Source organism: Grus americana, chromosome 1, assembly GCF_028858705.1.
Source record: "Grus americana isolate bGruAme1 chromosome 1, bGruAme1.mat, whole genome shotgun sequence".
In the NCBI taxonomy this organism is placed as follows: Eukaryota; Metazoa; Chordata; class Aves; order Gruiformes; family Gruidae; genus Grus; species Grus americana.
This window is the reverse complement of record NC_072852.1, coordinates 162,694,170-162,718,357: the sequence shown is the minus strand read 5'-3', so window position 1 is coordinate 162,718,357 and position 24,188 is coordinate 162,694,170. Positions and strand designations below refer to the sequence as shown.

The 24,188-nt window shown below is 40.1% G+C and overlaps 1 protein-coding gene across 2 annotated transcripts in view; it reads left to right on the top strand.

The window, feature by feature from the left end:
* GPC6 (glypican 6) overlaps positions 1 to 11,671 on the top strand; it is a 796,186-nt gene extending 784,515 nt beyond the window's left edge. Inside the window, exons 8-9 of one of the 2 annotated variants that reach the window (XM_054813009.1) lie at positions 8,460 to 8,635; positions 9,073 to 11,671. In XM_054813009.1, the coding sequence (XP_054668984.1) occupies positions 8,460 to 8,635; positions 9,073 to 9,275 (379 nt within the window). In that variant the 3' untranslated portion in view covers positions 9,276 to 11,671. The remainder of the gene's footprint in view (positions 1 to 8,459; positions 8,636 to 9,072) is intronic. The other variant, XM_054813008.1, reaches the window with a different exon arrangement.
* Positions 11,672 to 24,188: the final 12,517 nt, after the last annotated feature.

Sequence of the window (24,188 nt, the reverse complement as noted above, 5' to 3'; positions counted from 1 at the left end):
GAAGGTTTGACCTTATGTTACTTCATCAGAGATGCTATGGTCATCTGCCCTTGTTTGTGATGAGTTTTCCATGAGTTTTAATTTTGAAGTTTGCTTGGCTCTGGCTGTGGCAGGGCTGGAGCTGGCAGATGAGCAGGTGCCTCCAAAGGTCCCAGCGTGGATTCATCAGCTGACGGAGGAGAGGCTCTGATTATCCCTGCTGAGAGAGGGAGGAATTGCCTCAAGGACCACGCTGGGGGCAGTCAGGTTTCAGGTCTGCAGCGGTAGCCTGTGCTTTTGGGGAGACAGGACGAGTGGAGAGGTTTGAGTGTCTGTTGAGTGCTGAATCTGGAGAGCAGTGATACCTTCTGGCACTCAGGGACTGGAATCTTTATTTTCCTTTTACCTGATGATACATATGAAGCCAGAATACAAAAATGAGCCAATAACAAACAAACAAACAAAAACCAAACAAAAAAAGCAAACAAGGGGGAAAAACCAGTGAGACAAACACATAAAATATAAAAACTCAGTGAAAATAAGACATAGGAAAAAACTTACAAACCTGTTAAATGCCATTTTGCATGGATGGATGGATGGATGGGTGGATGGACAGATACATAGATAGATTGCACCCACCCCATCATCTAACCATTTTTATAAGGAGCACACTTTACACGGGGAGGTTTTGCACTGAACGCATGCCCTTTTTCCCAGCCTTACTACATAATGATCAAAACAATTCATTTTACAGAGGAGAGCAGAGGGCTGTTTGGGATGCTGCTAGCCCGTTCAACCCACTTTGAGACGCACATGAACCAAAAAGCACGAGTCACTGCTCAGTTCCTAAGTCCCAGATCCAGAGAAAGCCCCTGGGGACTCTGAGAAAGACAGCTAGACGGGACTCGTCACAAAGGAACAGTGTGAAGAGAGAAATAAAAACATGCTTTTATCTTCCTCTATTATATCTCTTCTTGTCAATGGGCTTTGTAAGATATGACCCCAGGCCGGTGTGCTGCAGCAGTTAAATGGAGTTTCCAGGCCTCCCAGCCGGATGCCATGCGTCACATCAGGATGCATGGATTAATAAGAGATATATGCTACTCTTTCTGTAAAAGAGCAGTCAAACCTGCTAATATCTCTCCTGGTTTCCATGACCAACGCTAGTGTTTGTACCACGTCTGGCCGATACGTTTCAGCTCTCTTCTGCTCCTGCACTGAGGGGTCTGGCACAACTTCCACATTTGTTGGGAGCTACGGAGGTGCATTTTACGTACACATGTAGTTTTTCACCCTCCTTCTGAAGTTTTTATCTTATAAGAAGCCTGGTTATTTTCATGATGCCATCTGAGATTCATGTTTGGAACCACTGAGAAAAACTATCCTGTGCTCATAAACTCCTTGATTAATTTAACACAGACATTTCACTGGATGTGGAATCACAGCTTCAAAGCATCACCTGAAAATACAGTCTCAGCAGGCCCAACCACTGCTCCTCTGTCCAGTTTCTGTTTCATATCCATTCACAGAGGAAATGTATAGTCATAGTCTTAATAACAGAATTCAATAAATGCTTCAGGTGGAGAGAATAGTAATAAATCAGAGAGATACCATAGAATGCCATGGCCTGTATATGAAATAATATTGAAAATAATATTGAAAATAACTAGCTGTAGATGGAAAAATCTCATCCTGACCAGAGAACAAGGACATTTACTGCAGCATAAGGAAAAAATATAAATTTTTCCTTGATCATACTGATTAGTATCTGATATCAAATGCTAGTTTGCAAGAACAAGGGTGGCAAAATCTGGCCAATATGCATGTATACATATTTGTGTTCACTGTGTCACCCATCATAAGCACCCCTCTGCTATATGAAGAGTTGCATTTTGAATTCCAGAGAATATGGCAACAGCTCATGATAGAAAAAAAAGGAAATTTAGCCACTTCCTGTTTTGCTAGACACTAATACTACAAGTAAGAAGACAACATGGTGTTGGCTGTTGTTGGGAAAGGAGATTGTTGTTGGGTTTTGATCAGATCCTGTGGTGGTATAAAGAATTAGAAACTTTTATTTGCCAGATAGACATTGTGCCTCATGTTTCATTTTACACGTCACCTCTTGATGCTGCTTTTACAGGCCAAAAGAATTACAAACCTGAGATCACAGAAAATGAGGCTTTCTCCTGAGAGAGGCATTACACCAAGGTCACTTGTGGTTATTACAGTCCCCAGACATCACTTTGCTACCATGATTAATTTACAGTGACACCAGGTTGCCAAATGAAGGTCGTCAATTTGCGAATAATCATGGGGTAACAGAGTCATCCATTTGGTGTTCTGGAAGGGTGCACTTGGCTCGTTGCTGATCCTGTACAAAGAATGATTTTAATCAGGTCACATCAGATAGAAACCAAGTGCTGTGGAAATATGAAAACATTTTTTAGGTGGATGAATCTCTTTTTTTGAAAAATCCATATTAAAAAAAAAAAATCACTACTTCAGACAAAGTGTCTTTTAGAGAGGTGCCCAACAGGACTTCTCCATCATATCTTGAACATAATTTTATGTTTAAAGAACAAATGTCTTCTTCCAGATGCACAAAGACATTTTTAAAGATATTTAGGATCTAAAAACATCATTAAGACCAAACTTTAAAAGTATAGCTTTTCTCATGTATGCAGATAAATTCTTAACAACAGCTTATAATCTCTTCACTAATACATATTTTCCAGAAATTAAGGAATTATCCCAGGAATGATGGAATTCAGGCTTTAGGAGTTAAACCAAATCCCAGGTATTAGCCCTTGAATAAGTGGCTTTTACTGAAATGAGAACAGTAACCAAATCTGCAACCACTCTGATGGTCAGGGGAAGAACCTTGAATTGCTCCAACCAACTCAGCCAACTCGTTTCATGCAACCCATGTGAGACATTGTGCTCACATGCTATCATCCTGGTGCTTGTGATCACCAGGACTGTAGACCTACTAATATGTCTTAGCTCTGGAAGGCTGTCATCTACGAAAGAGATGAGAACTGTGTTCCTTTCCATGAGGAAGCTATGGCTCCTCTGAGTACAATGAAGAAGAAATAGAATTATATGAGACAAACAGTAGGTATAAACAGGGGGGGGGGGAAATGAGAAAAGTAAGGAATAAAAGGAAAAATGAACACTGCAATTTTCAATGTCTAGCTCAAAACTACAAGGTATTTCACCAAAACAAACACAGGATAGAGTCTCAGCTGCCCTGAAATCATCTTCTTCTGCCACACGTAGGTGAGTGCCTACTTCCCCAGCAGAGAGCCTTTAATTCCTGGTGAAATTCAGGTGGGAAGAAGGACTCACCAGATCAGTGCCTGCCCTGGGAAAGTTGCTCATTGCTGACCAGCAAGGCTTGAGAATGAGTTGAATGTCCTTTACCTGGAGGTAGGCAAAAATAACCATTTAGCACCACTAGTGAGAGTGTGAATAAATCACTTCTTGGTAAATGCAAAAACTGCCTATTCTTAATTGATGGCTCTAGTTTATTTTTTCATCTTCTTCCTTCCAACAAGCTGGCAGATGAGCCATTTTCTCCCTTTCCTTCTATTTCCTTGAGCTTTTCTCCAAGATGGAGCGAAAAAAAAAAAAAAAACACTGAAAATATCCTATGGGGATTACCTCCTGAGCAAACAGAATCAGATGAGGTGATCTAGTTAGCCAAACAAGCCAATTTTCCACTGCACTTATCTTTCTGGACCAGATGTGACTGCCTACCCCCAGCCCAGCCTGAGTAAGCCTGTGCTGTATTTTGTACTCTATTGCCTACAATTCTGTGCACCTGGAAAAACTCCAGTACTGCCTAGGTGGGATGCAGTACAGTTCTACTGTAAGCAGCTGCTGCGGCAGCAAAATATGGAGAACGCTGACCTTTAAGGCAGATAGATGTCTTTTAAAAACCAGAAGATTCCTCCTTTTTTCTGTTGGTGGTTTTGTTTTTTTTTTTTTTCCATAGCTACAGCCTTTATATAAATGACCGGAAAGATTCATCAGTCATTTTTAGACTTGAAAAGGAAGTAGACACCCTGAAACATTAACTGAATATTAAAAAAAAAAAAAAAAAAAGGTTTTAAATAGGCTTTGTGGTACTTGGCTATGATATGCCAAAAGACATCTTTGTTGTGTCTGCTGAGACAAGCAAGAACTGTGGAAAGGCTAAGAGGAACAGAAAGCATTAATATTTTAGAAAACAATGTAAATTACACTAAAATCCTGACATAGCTGAGCAAGGAGCAAACAGCAGAAAACAAACAGTATTGTTCAGCTTCTCTATACTCAGAGGGCTCTGAAAGCTGATTTTTTTTTTTTTGTTTTTTGCTAGGAGGAGGCAAAGAACAGACACTGATTCAGGTTGGCACTTCTTTTCGTTTATAATGGGCATACAGTTCTTGTAATGGCCAGGCGTACAAAGAGATCATTAAGATGAGCAGAAGCAGCAGCAAAGCTTAAAATTCACAGGGGTGTCTCCACTTACAGAACTGCAGCAAAAGCAGCTGTGTTCAACAACTTTGCCCAGCCAGCAACAAATCTTCTGTCAAAAAGTGGTCCCAAGACATGGCTTCCAGTTCGGTGTGACTTAACCCTACCCCACACACATCAAAATGCTTTCGTGAGAACATGTGCCAGGCTGCCTCTCAGAGGCTGTCACTCATGAAACACTTTGGGCGGTGTGTTCCCATATCTGTACCAGTTGTTTAAAGAAAGGAAAACAATTCAAAGATATTTACATTCAGTATAGGTTTTTCTGCCTTCCCCCCACCCTGAGGAAGCAGGTGAATTAGTTGAGTAATGAGGGCAGAATTCAGCTTCACATTCAGACGTGTAAATTCATCCACAGATGCCTGTGGGTGAGACAGTAAGGAGTCATTTGTGTTGCCCAAGCGAGGGTAGTGTCATTTGACTCTCTGGCATGTCTGAGGTGAGTATGGCATAGGACACTACCTCCCATCTGGACCAGAGGCTGGGCTAGAACTGCTTGAGCATTTTAAAAATCACCAGTGTTAAGGTGCCTTAGGAAAGCCCCAATATCCTGTCAGTGTAGTCAATGAGGCAGTTTTTCATGCCTAAACCCACTTATCTACTGCTATGTGAGATGGCCTAAATAGTCAAGACACCTTCATGGAGCTGGCAATAACACACTGGACCTACTGGATATTCAAACCCTCCTGCAGTGGCAGCAGGACACCAAGCAGCATAAGCCCTGGTGGCTAAAGTGGCACTCAAGACTCAATTCAGCTGCCTAAAGAAAGACACCTAATATAATTTTAGATGCGACAGATGTCTGAGACCTCCCCCTCAAGCCTGTAGACATGATGCAGAAAGCCACACCTTTCAGGGCTAGTAACGAGAGGAGGAGGAATAACCAAGACAATTCAAATGGCACCAGATGTCTGTCTGTGCAACTAAATCCCAGCAGATGAAATGTAATGAAGTAGTCATTTGGCCAAAGGCACGTGGGACTCCAACAGCTGCCCCTGCTCCACTGACGAATAAACTCCTGACTAGTTTTGACTAGATCTTGTGTTGAATAGATCTGGCGAGAGTGGGACTCTGCTCATACACAGACGTCTGCATTTAGACATACAAGTTTTGGTATCTGTATAATCCTGAAGATGAATCCTCAGCCTCCCTAATTCTTTTGCTCTTGTGCCCTAAATGCCAAGAGGCACATTCGCCTGGGAATTTAAGTATCCACCTAACCTTCAGGCAATTATAAGGTAATGGACTTCTTGTGACCCACATCCAGTATGGCTCCCTTACACATCTAGGTGAGGTGCACTGGACTGTTCTCCTGAGAGGTTAAGCCTCTCCACACCAGGAAAGCTTTGAGGAACACCAGATCCTGAGGCAGATGCTGCGGGATGTGTGACAGTCTGACTAATCACTTCTTACGTCTGAATGGGCTGGCCCATTCAACGTTAGGTGGTCTTCAGAAGGACATCAGATCCACACTGATCACAGGGCAGAATATGAACCTCAATAAAAATCACACACCAGAGCACTCTCTAACTGCTTTAAATCTCCAAACTAACTCATATTGTCTCCATATAAAAAGCTCACTAAGAAGTCAGTACATTCTTCTTTTATTATTGACGATAAGACAAGACAAAATCAAACATAAATCAGTCAAAGAAAGCCTGTGAACTGCCGTTCAGAGCTAGCCATAGCTTCTCATGGATGACTTGCAATAAAGAGCGGCTAACCCTTTATAAACAAGGAAAGCAATCCACATGAATGCTCAGCGATTTCAAATCACTTCCAGCTGCTAACAGCTCTGGCCATTGTCATGGACAAGATACTGGGCAAGATGGACATCCTCTCTGGGCCAGTAGGGCAATTCTTACATTCTTACTTTTTTTTAATCAACTACACCTTGAAATCGCTGATTTACTTCTGGGCTGAGTAATTTATCTACAGCAGCCATTTCATTTGTAGAGACGTGTGACAGATGGACGTGCTGTTCCTTTGCAGCCCAGAGCTTCCCTGCATGCCAAGGTCTCCATCCTGCTGCCTCCAGGCAGCTCTGCAGAATTATTTCCAATTTCTATCTTTGGTGATTCATAACACTGCAGTCTGCAGTCCTCCGTACTAGGGGAGGTGGCTCTGTATTCTCACCGTAGTTAAGCCTGTACCACAGGAGCCTGGACGGGATCCCTACTGCATTGTTGTTTCTCGTTACGGTACTAGTGAAACAACAGGACACGCAGTTTGAGGCTGGGTATTTTTGGCAGTCAGGTTTTGTTCTTATATGTTCACACTCCCCCAGGATTATTCTCATGTAAGCTTTCACAGGCCACTGATGACAAATGGGTCTCATCTTGCAAAGCAAGGACCTATTATGATGAGACTAAACTCTTCCCTGGTGCAGCAAAGCAGTCATCATTTTGTGAACCTCCAGAAGCAATACAAAACTTATTTTCCCTTAACCATGACTTCAGCAGAGAAAGTCCTTTCTTCTCCCTTACTTTCACATATATCTTTAAGGGATCTATTACTTTTCCAGACCAATATGAACGTCACACTGGCACCAATGCCCAGTTTGAATATTGATAGAGAATTGAACTGGCGCACGTGAGAGTGAAGGAAAATACTTTTATACTATATTCAGTACCAGGCATCATGAAAGTCTGCCATTAGTAAGCTAGACTGTCATTACTGGCTGAGCACATACCCACACAAGGAGTCCCACAAACATCAGTAGGATAGCCTGGTATGCAAACCAGTTACAAAATAGATCATATCCTGATAAAGAATATGAACAAAGGGTAGATCTGCCCCCAAGTCCCTTGCAGTCTAAATCCAAAGATAGCAGGTAAATAAAGACAGATGAGAGAAGGAAGCAGTGATACACTGTTTTCTTAGGATACCATGCCAGCATGGACAAATAATGCCAGCCCTTTATCAGCCTACCAGCTGTAAAACAGACCAATAATTTTTAACAGAGATTCAAAGCAGGACAAAAGGTAGCTTTACAGATGCCTGTAAGGACAGTTTTCTGAAGACAAAGAGCAGCAGGGGACAAAGTGTGTGTATTAACAAAAGATGGTGAAGACTTTTACCATAGGATGGTTGGAGGAGTGGGCTAGCTTTTGTAGGGGAGAGATACCTGCAAAAGCACACGTGCTGCCTGTGAGCAGCCTAAGACTGCATTTGCCAAGGTCAGAGAAGTAATCTGCAGTAATCAAGAAATGATAAGCTAAGCGCCTGAATAAAAAAATTCAGATGTGTGAATGGATAGGAAATGCCATACCAAAGCACGTGGGAGATGCTAGTAGAGCTTATTTGTAAGGGAAAAGGACCAAATCAAAGAGAATACTGGAGTTTGGTAAACTCACAACACCATTTATGGGCCTGGATGTCAGATAGGCTGGAGATGTTGTTCACAGTGGTCAGAAAAAGGATGCAAAGAAGAACTGGAGAAGAAAATTAATTAAGTGCTTCCTTTAAACAAGGAGAGCCATAATGCCTCAAGATAGCCTTCTAAACTATCTCAGAACAACAAATATGCTGTATATTACAAAGGAGTTCATAATTTTTAAGCAGAAAGAAATAAAACCAGAGGAATGCACTGTTAGATGCTTAATTTAGTGTGCAACTGTTCATATGAGTAGAGGATCTGAACATGCAGTGACTTACTGCTGGCTGGTGAACCTCTTCCATAGTTCACAGAGCCAGTGCACTTGCTGGGGAGTACGCGGAGAGTTAAGAGGTTGGATAGCTTAAATCCCTTGTGCTATCCATGCAGCTGAGCTACTGAACAGAGCCTTTAGAGTCTGTAAAATTAAAAACCGTATTTTTAAAATGGTTTCCCTGGAGCTGTTTAAGAACTGAGTAATCATTATCAGTGTCAAATTGCTTTGCACAGCATTTACTGTACAGTCTTTTATTTCTGAAACTTATTGCATTTGAAACTAATCATTCAACCTGCTATATAGATACTTGCCTGAGATTATGAACGATGGTTTGACCAACCAGATCAACAATCCAGAAGTAGATGTGGATATCACAAGGCCAGACACCTTCATTCGACAACAAATCATGGCCTTACGTGTCATGACTAACAAACTGAAGAATGCATATAACGGAAATGATGTCAACTTCCAGGATACAAGTAAGCAACCATTAACTATCATTAAATAAGTATATTTTTGGAACACATTTATAAATCAGTTCCATTGGAACAGCCGCCTTTGCTCTGTGCTGCTGGCAACATAAAAAAAAAAAAACCACCTTTTTCTGTCCCACGAAATTCCATTTGTATATTCTTTTTCTTTTCTTGCTTATCTCTGTATCAAATGCATCAAGACACTGAGGGCCTTCCATAATGCCAACAGTCCATTCCTTCTTCAGAAGGGCATTTAAGCACCTAATTAAATCACAGGGGCTTTCATTTGGATGGTTTACTGAACAAAAGTTAGCACCACCACCACTTTCCTGTCCCCAGGGTGTTCCTCCACACCGGGGTGCCAGGTGGAACGGTAACGGAGAAAAGGGACGAACGCTGTAACCCATGGCCCTCATGCTGTTTCTCTTGCTCCTTTGTGCCAGGTGATGAAACCAGCGGCTCGGGCAGTGGAAGTGGCTGTACAGATGACATCTGTCCCACCGAGTTTGATTTCATCACCACCGAAGCACCACCGGTCGACTCCGACAGGAGGGAGGTGGAGGCTTCATCCACACGGCCTGGCTGGTCACTGCAGACGTTGCTCATCGTCTTCATCAGTCTCGTACTGCAGAGACAGTGGAGATAATCCTGGATCTGGTGGGAGAAACTGTGTTTTAGCTACAGAAACAGTCAACTTTCTTCTTTTCTTATACTCTTAGACAATGGACCATGCCACAAACACTTGCAGTTTTCTACAAGAAGAGAGCAGTACTGCAACCTGCTTCCCTTTTTTGTTTTCCCAAAGAGTACCAGGTGCCAGACTGAACTGCTTCCTGCTTTTTTCAGATATCTCTGAAGATAATATCCACTCTTGAGAGAATTCTTTCTCAAACCTTTATTACATGAGACTTTCTGAGCTTCATTTCCTTTTATGCTGCAAAAGTAAAAAAGGATCTTACAGTGTGTGTTTTTCCCTAACGAGAAAAAAAGAGGGGGGGAAGAAACCATGAAAACAATTTTCTTTCTGAATCCGGCCTGACTCAAGGCTGCTGCATTTCAATAGAATATCAACGAAACAAAAAAAGACAAGAAAGGAACAAAACAAATGCAACCATTCTTCACTGACAGCCAGGTTTCCTTTAGGAACTTCTGTAGCATGATTCAGGTCATCAGAATGATCATTGCTATAGGGAGGAAGTCTGGATTTTTTTTCCAACACAAAAATACGTCTCAACGGTGAATGTCTTGCACTCCATCTGCCAACCACATCAGATTGGTATGAAGGTAGAGAAGCTGAAAAATAAGTTTATCTTTTAGTATGATAGTAACTCCACTAGCTTCAGAATATCATGTTACAGGTGTTTAGGATTTAAATCTTAATGCCCAGTAAAAAAATTGAGTAGTAGCACGATTTCACCTAGCTTCTTTTAGTATATATCCATGTTATACAATTGGCACAGATTTCCACTTAGCTCACCATCAGCCATGGTGGTAATGCTAAACAACGCTCCTGACAAATCTCCCCTCAAGGGTCCGGACAGAAAATAATCTCTTGTGATATAATCTCTTTCCTTTTGTCACTGTTCTGACATCGATTAGGACTTTCTGCTACTATGTTCATTATCCTACCAAGACGGCAATTCTCTAATGGACTAGCAGCGACTGGATCAATAGAGTGTTTCACACCTAACCACATCTTTCATATCAGTTAATTTCAGTGTCACAAGGATTACTTCTACAAAATTTCAGAACAAATAAATATATAGTACTGACATGGAAATTTCTTTCACTTTTTTAGTCTTAGTATGATCATCTATTTTTATATATATAAATATATATAAATCACAGATTTTAACTTCTTAATTACAAGCTCAGGGTTGACACTTCTTTGTAAGAAAAAAAATGTTTGGTCAACCAGCTCTTCTTTTTTTGTGCTGCTCTGAAAAGTAACCCTTTAATAACTGGTGAGCACGAAAATCAAAGAAGAGAATTTTTTACATATCCAGTTGTCCATTTCTTAACAGGTTTGCAGGGTGGGGGAGAAAACCTCTCTCATATGTGTGTATTTGGGGGGGCATGTGAGTTTGCGCGATAGGCCTAGAGAAGGACACGGATGTTATTTGTGATGGCAATTGTACTCTCAGATTCTTCAAGGATACATTGCTTTAATAATCATTGCCTAAATGACCATAGTCCTGGATAGAGTTTCCCTAATTTGCATATGGTCATAAGACTCAAGATGGAAGCTGCTTAAATCCTGGACAAATAAGTGTCAACAATTTGACATCAAAACCTTCCCTCTTCCATCAGCCGCAGACAAAGGGCTTCCGTGACAGTTCTGCGTGGTGTTGAAATTATACGCCAGAAATTTATTTCCTGATTCTTACAGTGACTCTGGAAATGGTACAGACAAATTGTGGAAACACTGTAAAACCAGCAAACCACATTACAATGTAACAGCAGAGCAGGTAGATCATATCCATTGCAATCTCTTTTTCTTGTCAAATTGTAATTAGCTATCGATTTAGGCATGAAATTAAAGTAGAAAACACACAGCACGTTAGGATAAAGTATACTTAAGCACTTTTACCAAAAAGCATTTACAAACTATCTATATAGTATGTCTAATAACAAAAAGCAGAGGTTTTGAGCAACTTGTATTCCATTCTTCCCTCCCCTCCCCCATTTGTTGTTTTACTTCAAAGTATTATGATGGGCACAAAGTATAATGGGCACTTCTGGGCCCAGCCTAGTGTGCAGGAGTTGCTGGCTAGGTGTTGAGATCACACATGTCTTAGAGCAGCCGTAGCAATGCTTCCTGCTGCTCTGATGGTCCGCTCTAGAGCGGATCTCGTCATTCAACATTCAATGCCTTCGGGAAGTTAAACAACAGAGTTTAAGCCAATTCTCACAGGCTTTGTCGTTGGCCCTGGTGCAGCAGGTACCAAGCAGAGGATCTTTTCTTTGATTTTTTTTTCCTGAACTTGCATATGCAGCTTTCTACAAGGAGACCCCTTTAAAACTCTCCCCTGGTCCATCTCTTTCTACCCACATACACACCCTTATCATGCTTCTCCTCCTCAGCTACCTTGTTTCAGGACAAGTTGAATGTCATTTTGATTTATCCCGTTGTGCGTTTATTCAGTGGTAACACACTATTTCCACCTGATTATTCTGGGTCTGAAAGCTTATTGACAAGTAACGAAGTCCAAGTCCTCTGAGGCAGGTCCTCTATTGTGCCTGCTCCACACTGCTGGTTGAGGAGCTGATGGACTCCTAGGGTCTTTGCATTAGCCTCGGCCCACATTTAGGTGATCTGATGACTGTTTTCAGCTGGTGCAGCCAAACTGGGTGTCCAGGGTGCTCTCAGCTATTTGTAGACCTCCATGGACCCATAGGCAAGGAATAAGAGGGATCCCTAAGAACTAGGGGGTTTGATGAAGGCTGTTCTCACTTAGGGAGGGACCCCGCTCTGCCTGGACTGGATCTTGCAAACTGCTGGTGAAACAACAAACCAGACTCTAACCTTTGCCAAAATGTGATTGTCTTCGGTGAGTTCTGCCAGAAATTTGTGTCTTCCATATTATTTCTCCTCTTATTTTCCCACTCTGCATGGTGATACCTTGTCAGGAGATGGAGGTGCCTTTGCGTGAGGTATTAGGCATTACGTTTCTTTGATAGTCCCTAAAGGTTGAATACTCTCTTCGTACATTGCATTTTTCTGAGATTGAGAGAGCTATTAAATCTACAGAGCAAATGAAATTAGGAATGAAGGAAAGAAAAGAAAGAGCATTCATGTTCACAAATGCAAGAATCTACATAATTTCCAATGCTTCTATTTGCACATCCTTTACATACGTTAACTCTTCTTCCAAGGTAATTTTTTGGTGTGCCACAACTCAAATATTTCTCTTCTCTTAGCAGCCAGTAAAATAAAAAGTATTATAAAGAAGAAAACTACCTGTTAAAGAAAGAGGACCTAAGTCCTAAGGAAAAAAGTCCTTTAATCTTGTAAACCCTTCATGCTCTGCAGTCCAGAAGTTCTTGCCACTTTATGTCCTTTTACAGTGGAGGCTCTTAAAAAAAATAGATGCAATGAATAACACAACCAATGCTGTAGACCCCTGTAAGGTTTTTCATTTTAATATTAATTGCATTAATTTTACATTGTCCCCAAATTTTAGTGTTCCCTGTACTGCAGATTTTTCTACTGATGACTCAGTACACCCTACTGTAACTGCAGTAACCACCTGAACTCTGGCTAAACCTAGGAATTTAAAAAAGACAATCAGAAAGGATCAAAAAGAGAGAGTAGAGATTTCATGCTAAAGAAGACGAGCAGAGGAGCCTGTGCCTCAGGGTCCTGGTAAGGGCTGATCTATCCCAATTCCCTAAGAGGCATCGCAGAGCTCAGGCCGTGGAAAGCTCCCAAAATCTGAGTCTCACTCATACAAATTATCCCAGTTCTGTGGGATTTTTAGGAAGGACGATTCCCATAGCTGTGTGAACCAGTTTGAGCTGCTTCCATGCAAAATGGCTGTGAGCTAGAGCTGGTCTTGGGAGGTGGATTGTGCATGCAGTGTCTCAGCAGGCAGCAGCTGCCTTCAGTTTACTAACCAACCCTGAATCATTATCAAATGTAACTATACTTATTCACTGAGACTTTTTTATTACTTCGATGTGAAAAATAAATTACAGCACTGATGCAAGTTCTGGGTTTTGTTTTTAATTTGCTTCCAAAGATAATCCATTAAAACTGTATAGAGAAAATATTTGAATGATTCTGCTGGGAAAGTCAGGTTTCTGCAGATTTCATTATGGAAACAAATGTCTGAACAAACTTCAGATATTAAGAAGAAATCCACATTTCAAAGACCACAAAGCTATATTTCCTATATTAACCCATAAATTTTCAAACCTGCTGCATGAGAATGAATAAACAACAGCGGAACATCACATAGAACTGCAAAAACCCTAATTTCCAAGGGAAACTCAACAGTCAAAGGCTCAGACTTAGCTGTGGTCTTGAGATTATGTTGTCAAAAGGCAATAGGCACAGTAATGCATGCTTCCAAGAAAATTAGGGCAGGTGATGCACTGAACAGGGATCATTTTAACACGTGTAACTATGACCCTTTTTTTAATAAAACAATGGTAAAGATCAAGGTACCATGGTAATAGGGAGCATGAAAGATAAATAATATGATAATAACCATTTTTTCATCTGTTAAAAAGTATAGGATACCTAATGGAGAACCAAGAACTTTGAACCTGATTTTTAAAACAAACTTCTAGCACCAGGCAAGACAGATGGTCTCAGATCAGTTCGGTCAGAACATTTTCCAACAGTCTATCCCATTCAAATCTGCTGACCAATGACCTGAGAGTAATTTGCCAGTGTAACACGAAGTGTTCACTTACTCACTGCTTTTTCTACTAAACTGACTACATAGTTTACAATTCTGGTTGTGCATCACGTGTTCGTATAACAAACTTGTGCATTGTACCTGTGCAAAATCCCGTCCCCATGATAAAGCAACTGAGAGCTTTGTCATTAACATGGATTTTTACTATAATCAGGGAAAAAAAAGTAAGCCCTTTTTTCTGGAAGCTGTTCATATTTGATTTCTTTCTGACTCTCAATAAAACAGCAACATTGTCCACAAAAGAGGTGACATTAGCATCCTCGCCTGTAAGTTTCCAAACTTTACTCCAAAGCAGTTGCAGCCTTTCTGCCCCGCTTCCCCACAGCTGAGGTCTCTGGACTGTCCAGAAGTTGAAGAAAGTCACATAGATTTGTCCATAGCTTAAAGTCTATTCAGTTCAATCAAACTATTTCAAGAAAATGGGTCAGTATTTCAATCACCTTTATTTTTAATTAGGTAGCATTGATACTTAACAGTGTAACATGCATGAAAGGCTTTTGTCTCATGGTACACTGGAAAAAAAAATCTCTTCTTGCTTTTCCTCCTTTATTCTGGCACCAGGAAATCTTTGAGTCTTAATACTGTAAGCACTAGGCAACATCCAGTGGCGTAGTTTGTTTCTCAAACTAAGAACAGCTGCATTACCAAAAGAAATTTTCTTTTTTCTTGAGAGGGATTAGGGAAAGGGAGTATCCATTCATCATTAGCAAAAAAAAAGAGGTACAGACTGGCAACTATTTACTTTAGATATAGTGAGGTGCCATCTGTCAGCATCTCTGAAAACTTTTTAAAGCCCAATTCCCAGGGAAGACAAATCTACTTCCTCTAAAATAGAAACCAGTATGATTGTCTTCCTTGAAAAAATACAAAGTATATGGCTTTCAGCTCCAAGCATTGGGGAAGTTGAAAAGAAATTTACCTTGTTCAAAGTGAGAGGCTAGACATTTAGACATTTCTGGTGTTCTAAGCCTCTCCAGGGCTCTGCCAAGCTCCCACACAGAGCACCTGAAGGAAGGAGCTTCCTGGGCATGTTGTCCCTGCCGATGGTGGAGTTTGTTCTTCCAAGACGGTTAGAGAGACAACTGAGGAACGAGTGAGGGGAGCAGCAACTTCCCAGCAAGACCCAGCAGATATATGACCATGGGTGCTCAACAATAAAATAATCATGGGAGGGACAGCTGGTGCTCCTCACTGCTGTCCAGCTCTTCCTTTCGACCTACTGTCTGTGAATTTTCTGTGTGATCTAATTATAACCATATACTTGTGTACATAGCAAAGGCTCAATATTGTTTCACAAGTCAGTGGTGTTTCTGTAGTCTGCTGCAAGGTTTATCGTTCTCTTCTTAGTTTCCAGGTATGATGGATAACTCTGTATATTTCAGTGTGTGAAGAAGAGCTCACTACCTAAAACAGACTTCTGTGTGTCAGCAGTCCTTTTTCCTAAAACTATACATTATTTAAGTACAAAAGTCCTTCACATCTCTCACAGAAATGACTTGATTCCACTACACATCTAGTGAGTTTTCTTGTCAAGCCTGAAGAGGTCACTCACGGGGGCTTTGGAGAAAGCCCAAACTCCAGTCATTCAGCCAAGGTTTCGCAGAGGTCTCCCATGTTCCACTAAGTACCCCAAACGCCAGGTTACAGGTGGGCTGTGCTCTTTCTCCCTCACCTCAAAGTACCATCTCCTCACTCCTCACCTCAAAGCACCATCCTGGGCCTGAAAAATCTTTCAAAATGAATGTTTCATCAAAGCTAGTGCATTCTAGAAAAAAAAAAATTCTTTTTGGCAAATCCATGTTTCCTGATGACAAACATTTCTAACTAAAGCTTCCTGTCTGGCTCTCCTCCTCCTGTGTGCCGCACGTCCTGTCTGCCTTTGAGGCACCAGTGTCCCTGTGACCGTTCTCCTCTCCAGGCTGAACTGTCTTTTCAGTCATTTTTAGCTCACCGGATTTTCTGTCTCCCTTCCCCAGATCTCTGTGCCATTCATAGCACTTAATGCTTCTCTTTTCAGACAGAGGGTGTAGCAACAAAGAGGTTTGGTCCACGTATTTTTGCTTTTTTTCAGTCTTTATCAGACCCCACCTTTAGCTTTTATTCTCTATTCTAAACATGTTCTGCTGGTTGTATGTTCTTGATCATCTGACATAAATCCCAATGACTCTTTTTTCAGTCTAGTGTGTTATTCGAGTTATAGACTACATTTTGGCTCATTCATTCAGTTGCAGCAAAATTCTGTTTCTTCCTTGTAACTACGGTGTGCAGTTTGTGTTTTGTTATCATCTGCTGTGCTGATGAGCCAGCAAGGCCAATGGCAAAGAATTTCTGGATTTTCTATAGCAAGATTAACTGAACAGGTAAAAATATCAGGAAACAATTCATATCAGTTCTGTGATTGATTGTTTTGAGGTTTGGTGTTGGATTAATTTTTTTTTCCTTTTATTTTAACATTCCGGCCTTCAGTTGATTTTCTTTCACATTGGCTATGTGTATATTACATCATATGCATGTAACATAATTACAGATGCACCATTTCAGTCTTTAGCTAATGCAGACTAAATTTGAGTAGTCGGTCAATCTTAGTCTGCTTCTAAGAGCTACAGAGTGATGATAATTTTTAAAAATCTGCCCAAAGAGGAGTTGGAGGAGTTCAGACTTCAGGTTTAGGCTATTAGTTGAGTTTGACGCTGCAAGAATATTTTGTAAATAATTTGTGAATATGTGCCTGTGCTTGAGGGGAGAGAAGGGAACACTTGCATCTCCAAAATATTCTAAAGCTTCTTTTCAACTTTTACCTAATCTGAGCACAAATTTACAAATGACGACTTTGCATTTAGATGTTCAGGGATATCAAACTACATAAATTCATGGACATTTATATACCAACTCCTCCCAGGTTACTTCGTTTTGTTGGTGAGCAATATCATTTAATTGCCACTAGCAATTTTGTTACATTTAGTAAATTCAAAGAAAGGGTGTTGTTTAAGTAGGTCAGATGTCTTGATTTGGGTACCAATTGACATTTATACTTGCTTGTTAAATTTTTACGACTCCAGACGTATGAACATTGCTTGAAAGCATGCAAATTGTTAACTCCGGTTTTGATGCTGTATTTCTAGATTAGTATTTAACATAGTTAAATGTGAATTGATAGGGGTGATATTTGAATGCAAGTCCAGTTTAGAATAAAATTGGTTTTAGGCAGACATAGGGTTGGGTTGAAAAAAATCTCATTAAACATTAAACCTGCTTTTCTACAGATTCAATTTTAACATTTCAGCCTAATCTGATACACACACACACACACACACAAAAAAAAATAAGCAACCAACCTACAGATCCTGTTTATAGATCATACCTGAAACTAAATGGTATAGCTTCAGTTTTGGGAGAGTTTCAGTCAAAATGAAAGTTAAAGAAAAATCCCAAGTTGTCCCATCTCCAAATGCTACTTGCAAAGATACAGTATTTAGCAGCATATGGCAATGTGTGTGTGTATATATATGGACACATACATACATATGTGTGTGTATATACATATCAGTGTAGCAAGGCAGAGTTTGAACTTTTAAGGAAGGATTCTTTATGGCTTTGTAACTTCAGAGAAGTAATGTACCATGAACAGAAACAGAAAAATAGATACAAACATTTGATACATTTGTGAAATAGTTTTCAAAGGTCCCAATATTTTTTGTGTAAAATGCCTTAAATCACTTTCTGTAGGGCTAATGCAATTGAATTTGTTTCTGTATATAGCCTTTTGTAATAATTACTTCGGATGCAACACTAGACTTTTCTTTCCGCTACAATCATACACAGCCTTATGATTACTGACTACAATAGACAGACTAGGAACGCTCTGCTTTATTAGCTGTAAATGCACTTTCGGTCCACTTGTAGACCTAGAGCTTGGAAGCAAGAAGAGGTGACAGTGCCAAGAGCACCAAGACGCTCCTGATGGGCAATCCCTACGTTCTCTCAGGCTTGAAATCCTTTTCCACCGACTCCTTTTGCTCTCACCCCACCTGTCTTCATGAAAACTGGCTGTGTCTTAGGGCCTCGGGTCATCCCACCTAGCAGCAGGCACCTCAGGGAGCGTGTTGCTCGGCAGGGTTGTCTTTCTAGGTCTTCTAGGCACAGGCAGCCTGAGATGACAAGGCTTGTCATTTAGGCACCTCACTTAAGTGCCTGGAGGTAGATGCCACTGGTGAGACTGGAGGAATCCAGGCTTCGCCCAGACTGTCTCCTGTCCTTCTCCTTGCCGGCACAATGGTGCCTCTTCATGCCAGTGCTGGAGTGAGGAGCCTGGAGAGGGATCCCATTTGGGGAAGTCATAGTATGATGACTTTGTTTCTGGGCCAAACCAACCCTGATGTAACAAGACATACAACCAATGTGCATTCATTTTTCTGAATGCTGCCCAATGCTGTTAGGTTTATATTCTTCCTTTCAACCTGTCAATTACTCTAGCTACGAACACGCAACGCAACTGCCTTCAATGCGCATATGCACAAGGGATGGAGCCCAACAGATCACTCCTGAAATCCCAGATGCCTTTCCAAGGCTGGTGACAGCAGTACACAGGGCTCAAGTGAGCCCAGAGAGTCAGCAAGGAGTAAGGTGCACATCGACGAAGGACAGAAAGCAGATCAATACAGTGCCTCAAGAGTCAGAACTGCGATAAAGATACCCTTCAGGTTTAATCATTAATGCACTTAGTTGTTTGTCAGTCTCAGCCCTTACTGCATCAATGAAAGGAAAATGCATATTTTTCTAAGAGGTCAGTAGAGAAAGCAAGGTTAATATACACAGGATAATGCTGACAAACCGTTAACACATGTCTCACAAGACAGCTGGTTGTTACGACAGAAAATAACTTTTTAAAAGCTGAAAATATTTAAGCGTATCTTCCTCTGTATCCCCCATCATCTCTTGGGACTCCATAAAGAGAAAATCTTTTCTCTTTCCCCGACGTACTTTTTGGGGGTTGGTACTTGAAATGTGGCAGAAACCAAAAGTCCTACCTGTAAAGCATCCACTCAGTGTCTGATTTTCTATGTCTCCTGCTCTTCTACTTTGTTTTCCTTTTTGCATTTCTGAGAATGGCACACTCATAGCACACGTGAGCATGCATCTCTCTCCCTGTATACACCTTTATTTACACATACACACACATATATATCTCTATAAATACAACCACAAGTCAGTAAATTTCAAGTGCATATGCTGTAGAAGAGTTTTGGAAGGACTCCATTTACCGCAATACTTGACACAGACCTAACGAGGAGAGTCCCAGGCAGGGACTTCTGCTTTAGAGATGATTACAGCTTGTGTCTCTGTAAGTGTTGATGCAATTTTCCGAAATAACTGTGGAAAAGAGTGAGTCTGCAGATATTAATTGGCAACATCTGCTGGTACTAGTAAGGAAAATGTAAAAAAAAAAAAAAGACAACTATCCAGATAAAAACAACAACCTAGATGGTATCTCATTCACAGTATTTTGGGGCTTTACTGTTATGAATTTCATTATTTCTTGTTTTTTATTTGAACACAAAAAACTTATAAAAGGTCACTGAGCTTTTCAGAACCCCTACCTCCTTCCTTTCAGGCTACAATAATTGTTAAATGATGACTTTTCTATCTTTATGAAAATATCTTCTTCAAAAAATGAATTGGGTGAAATGCTGATGATCAAAATTGTCATCCTATTTGGTGGGGTTTTTTAAAAAATGAAATTCATAACCCACGGAAAGTGGCTAATGGTATCATCTGATCCGCCTTAACTGAATTACAGATTTATAATCATACTGCCACTGTCCATCACCCAAGAATGGCATGCCACAACAATACCCAATGGATTACTCCCGCAGCCACTGGGTCTTTTTCATCACATCTTTCCCTTCCACACACTTTCCTCCAGAAAGTTTTGATTAGTAGAAAGTCATTCAGATTTCCCTGTGGATAAAAAGAAGGGAAGTGTTTGACATTTTCGAGACAATATCTCAGACGGTACTGTTCGGCCCATTGGTTTTCCATTTCCCCTTGAGTCTTTACTAAGTCCAGCGCACAACAGTTAATGTGGTTTTCACAAAACAGTGATCAGTAATGTAAATACCATTTCTTCCCTCAAGACTTATAATGAATTCTGTGTTTCTTAAGCTTGTTTCTTTCACAATTTGTCATGTCAAGTATGTTAAAGATGATATTTGGAAATCACAGAACAGTTAAACCATAAACTGCTGTGTTCCTGTCCATTAGTAAGAAAAGTTTGACTGCAGGGATATTTTGTTGAAGGGTTATATTAACAGTCATCTACATATAAATATATATATATATATATTTGTAGCGCTGCGCCTGCTTCTTTCATGTACCTTAAAATTACTACCAGATAATGAATGACCTCCTATTAAACTCATTTTTTGTAACACATCTTCCTGAAATATAGGCATTAGAAGACCTTGCTGCTCAGCCAAGGCAATTTTGCCTGGTGCAATATTATGTTAGTAGACAAAGGCATTTGAAAAAGGCCATACATTTTATTTTCTAAATCAATACTTTCTTTTGCTGCCTACTGAAAAATCCTTTTTTAGTGCTTACAATACATTTGAGAGTTAGGATAGGATTGTAATATTCAGGAACAGACTGAGACAATAACTAGCAGTCTTAAAGATTAATTTTATTTGCCCTGCCTTTTGCCTGCAAACGTTATCCACATAATGCTTTTCAGACAGATTGTACCTTGTTAGTTTCCCTGCTTCATAGTATACATATATTAATGAATACGTATGTTCACTGACGACAGTGTAAGGCAAGTTATTTCTCTCATAGTGTTATTCTACTGTTTATTCACGTGCATATTTTAAATTTGCAATGGCTTGTTGGAAAGTCTAATTGATTGTCACTGATTACTAGCCAAAGTTTTGCTTTTGTTAAGACACCATTACATAAAATTCTGATCATTACATGAAAGTTTAATTCTGATTATTAGATCTTAAGGATATTCTTTTCAAAATCACAGCAAACTCTTTATCAGTGAATCTCCACCAAAAAAAAACCTGTGTTAAAAATGTTAGAAAACACAGTTTTTCCAGTTGTCTTTATAATGAGAAATAAAGAGACTTTTCTCAGTTAAACAAGAAGATATATTGACCTTTATATTAATCTTGCCGTAATGGGACTGGTAAAGCATTAGAATATAGAATCCACAATTAACTAACTCTCTGTGCAGAGAGCACAATATCTCAGCTAAAAAAAGGTCATATTGCTTGTCAGGAAAGTCTTACTGATGCAACACACAACGTCATAGGCAGACCATCTACTATGGGTATCCAGTCGCAGCAACTAGTGTGGCATGCAACGTCAAGCAAGCAATGAGGGGGTCAAACTATCTGCCACCCAATGCCACGACATCTCGACTGTCTGTGCTATCAACAGGTGCAAACAGGGAGAAATATTCTTTCCGCCTGCTGTAGGTGCATATATTATACGTTGCTCCTATGTCTCTCTGTTGACAGTACAGAGGATCCTTGGTCTGGCATCACGGTATAATAAGCCGTGTGAATGATCCATGACTGTCTCCAGCTTAGAAACTGCTATAGACCTGCACGGTGCCATAGTAGGTGGTTTGCGCACAGCCCGTTAATCTGAGTATTAAAGACAGGTGATCAGAAGTAGTCATTTTTGGTGAGGTAACTATTCCCAAGGTGTACGGATAAGGACTCCCCAGTGTAACTTCTTCCAATCCAAAGTTTAAAAGTGTTACAGCAATCTGGACGATGTAGTTTACGCTGTGTGAGGACTATGCAATGGAGGATCAGAAACGCCTTCCCCAGCCTCTCTCGTCCTCCTTCCGCTGAAGCTAGTGAGAGTTTGCCATCGGCTCCAGTACCAGGAGAAGCATACCTAACAAGTTTGATACTAACCATTTAAATTTGCGCTTGTATCCTCGGTGTCTATCTCTCAAACAGCACTGATGACGCTTACTTTATTAGTTCATAATTACAACAGTAATAAAGTGTGGGGCGGTCTTTTACACTGTTGCTTAATATTCAGTACTGTATGTACATATCTATACTTGACACCTCAGTGAAGACTTTGACATGCCTTATTCATTCTAGTTATTTTTATGGTATTGGTTTTGTTAGATTGCTTTACCATATAAAGAATAAAACTATAACTGCTCTGACTTAAAACTGTCCAATTCATTTTTATCCAAGGTGTGTTGAACAAATCTAAATCATGTTCATCAGTTCTTCTCATTCTCATCACCCTTCACTCACAACATGAAGGCAATGTATATTGGTGGTTTGAAAACAGGGATTTGATATTCTCTGATGGACTACAATAAATATCTGAAGTAAGTACCTGCCTCGTGTCTTGTGGTTTCTTGGCTGCAAAATGAAAAGTGCTCTCTGCAGGCCAGCAATGTTAATCCCGTGATTGTCAGCTACTAGCGAATCATGAGGTAAAATGAATCTTTAAAATAATTTATGAGGAGTTCATTCTACAGCATTCTTTTCACAGCTATATTTATGTGTCAACCATGTTCCCCTAAAACCTGTCAGAGAAGTGAAGAACATTGTGGAAGTGTCAAAAGTCATGACATCTAAGGACGCAATTTCAGGCAGGAGTTATTTATTTATTCTCTCACAAAAGGTGAGAGCTTTCTGTGACTATACATAAGATGGTTTTAAAAATTATACTCAAATGTTATTTTGACTTACTTTTTAGTTCTAAGTCAATCAGATTGGGAGCTAATTTAATGGTAGCATTTTATTGCAATTGTTGAACACTTCTTTTTTTTACGTAAGACTGCCCATGATACAGGAGTCTTAAAATGTAAATCAGTCTTGTTCTTTAAGAAATGTGGGATCTGGCAAATTAGAGGGGTATGTTTCTCCATTTTAATTTGACTTATTCTAATTCCTGCAGTGGAGTCTAAGATTTCATACTAGGTTTTTAAACTGTCAATACAGCCTCCTTAAAATTCTTCTGTTGATTCAGTTCTAAGTTTAAGTGCTTTGTTCAGCAGCCTGCATATTGCTGTCTGGTGTCATTTGAAACAGCTGAGGCTAGCCAAGACATCTGACCAGAGCCAGCAGACATGACACAGGACCTGCAGAGGCCCTGCACCCTTCCAGATTGGCAGCTGGACATCCAGGTGGGATGGTCTCGAAAACCTTAAGTGAAACTAAAGGCCTGAGTTTAGGCAAGAGAATCAATTTTCTAAATTTGAGTGAGCTGAATCCCACTCTAACCTGGTACAAGCCTAGATTTGGGCGAACTGAATCTCACCGTGAGGAGGGTTTTTGTTGTCTAAATAGAGGCAGGGTTGGGAATGTACTCACTTGAGAGGAGACAGCTGTGATCCCCATTCTAGACCACAACACTGAGTTTTCAAACAAAAAAAATAATATTTTGCCGTTTTCAGCCTCTGAAGAATGATTTCCAGTTTCTAATTATTTTGCAGTATTCTTTACTTACTTAACACAAGGCAAAGCTTGCTGTGCATGTTTCATGCCCTGCAAGGAGGAAAAAACAATTCCTTATCATAGAAGAGCTTAGTGGAAACATCAGTTTAACATTCTGCTACTTGCCTGAAGAGACATTACCTGCAATGGTGCATAGAGTCTTCTGCGAATCATGGAAAATCTGACAATTAATAACTCCTTTTAATTATTATTCTTTTCTCAGGCACTTACCACAAAGTTCTATTAATTAATGGTGCCTTGTTTTAAATCCTGCTGGAACAGAATGAAAATGTGACTTGCTAGAGATTTGATTCAGTTAAGTGTCCAGAATCTAGCTGCCTATTCAAACACCACTGAAACCCTTTACTCTAGAAATACTATGATGACCATTTTTTCTGCCAGATTTGTGATATTTGTTCCATGACTGTATGAAACATTGCAAGTCTATTATGATTTTTTTGTCTCATCAGAATGCAAATAAAATTCAAGGAGAATGAAATGTGAGAATGTATTAAAAAAAGTGAAAATATAACTAGCCAACTGTCTGAAAGCAACAGATGTTTTTATTTGAATGGTAAGTACAGGTTCTGGTCTGTTCTTTTACCTTTGAGAGATGATATTTGAAAACCAGCCTGGTCTGTTCTTTTACCTTTTAAAGAT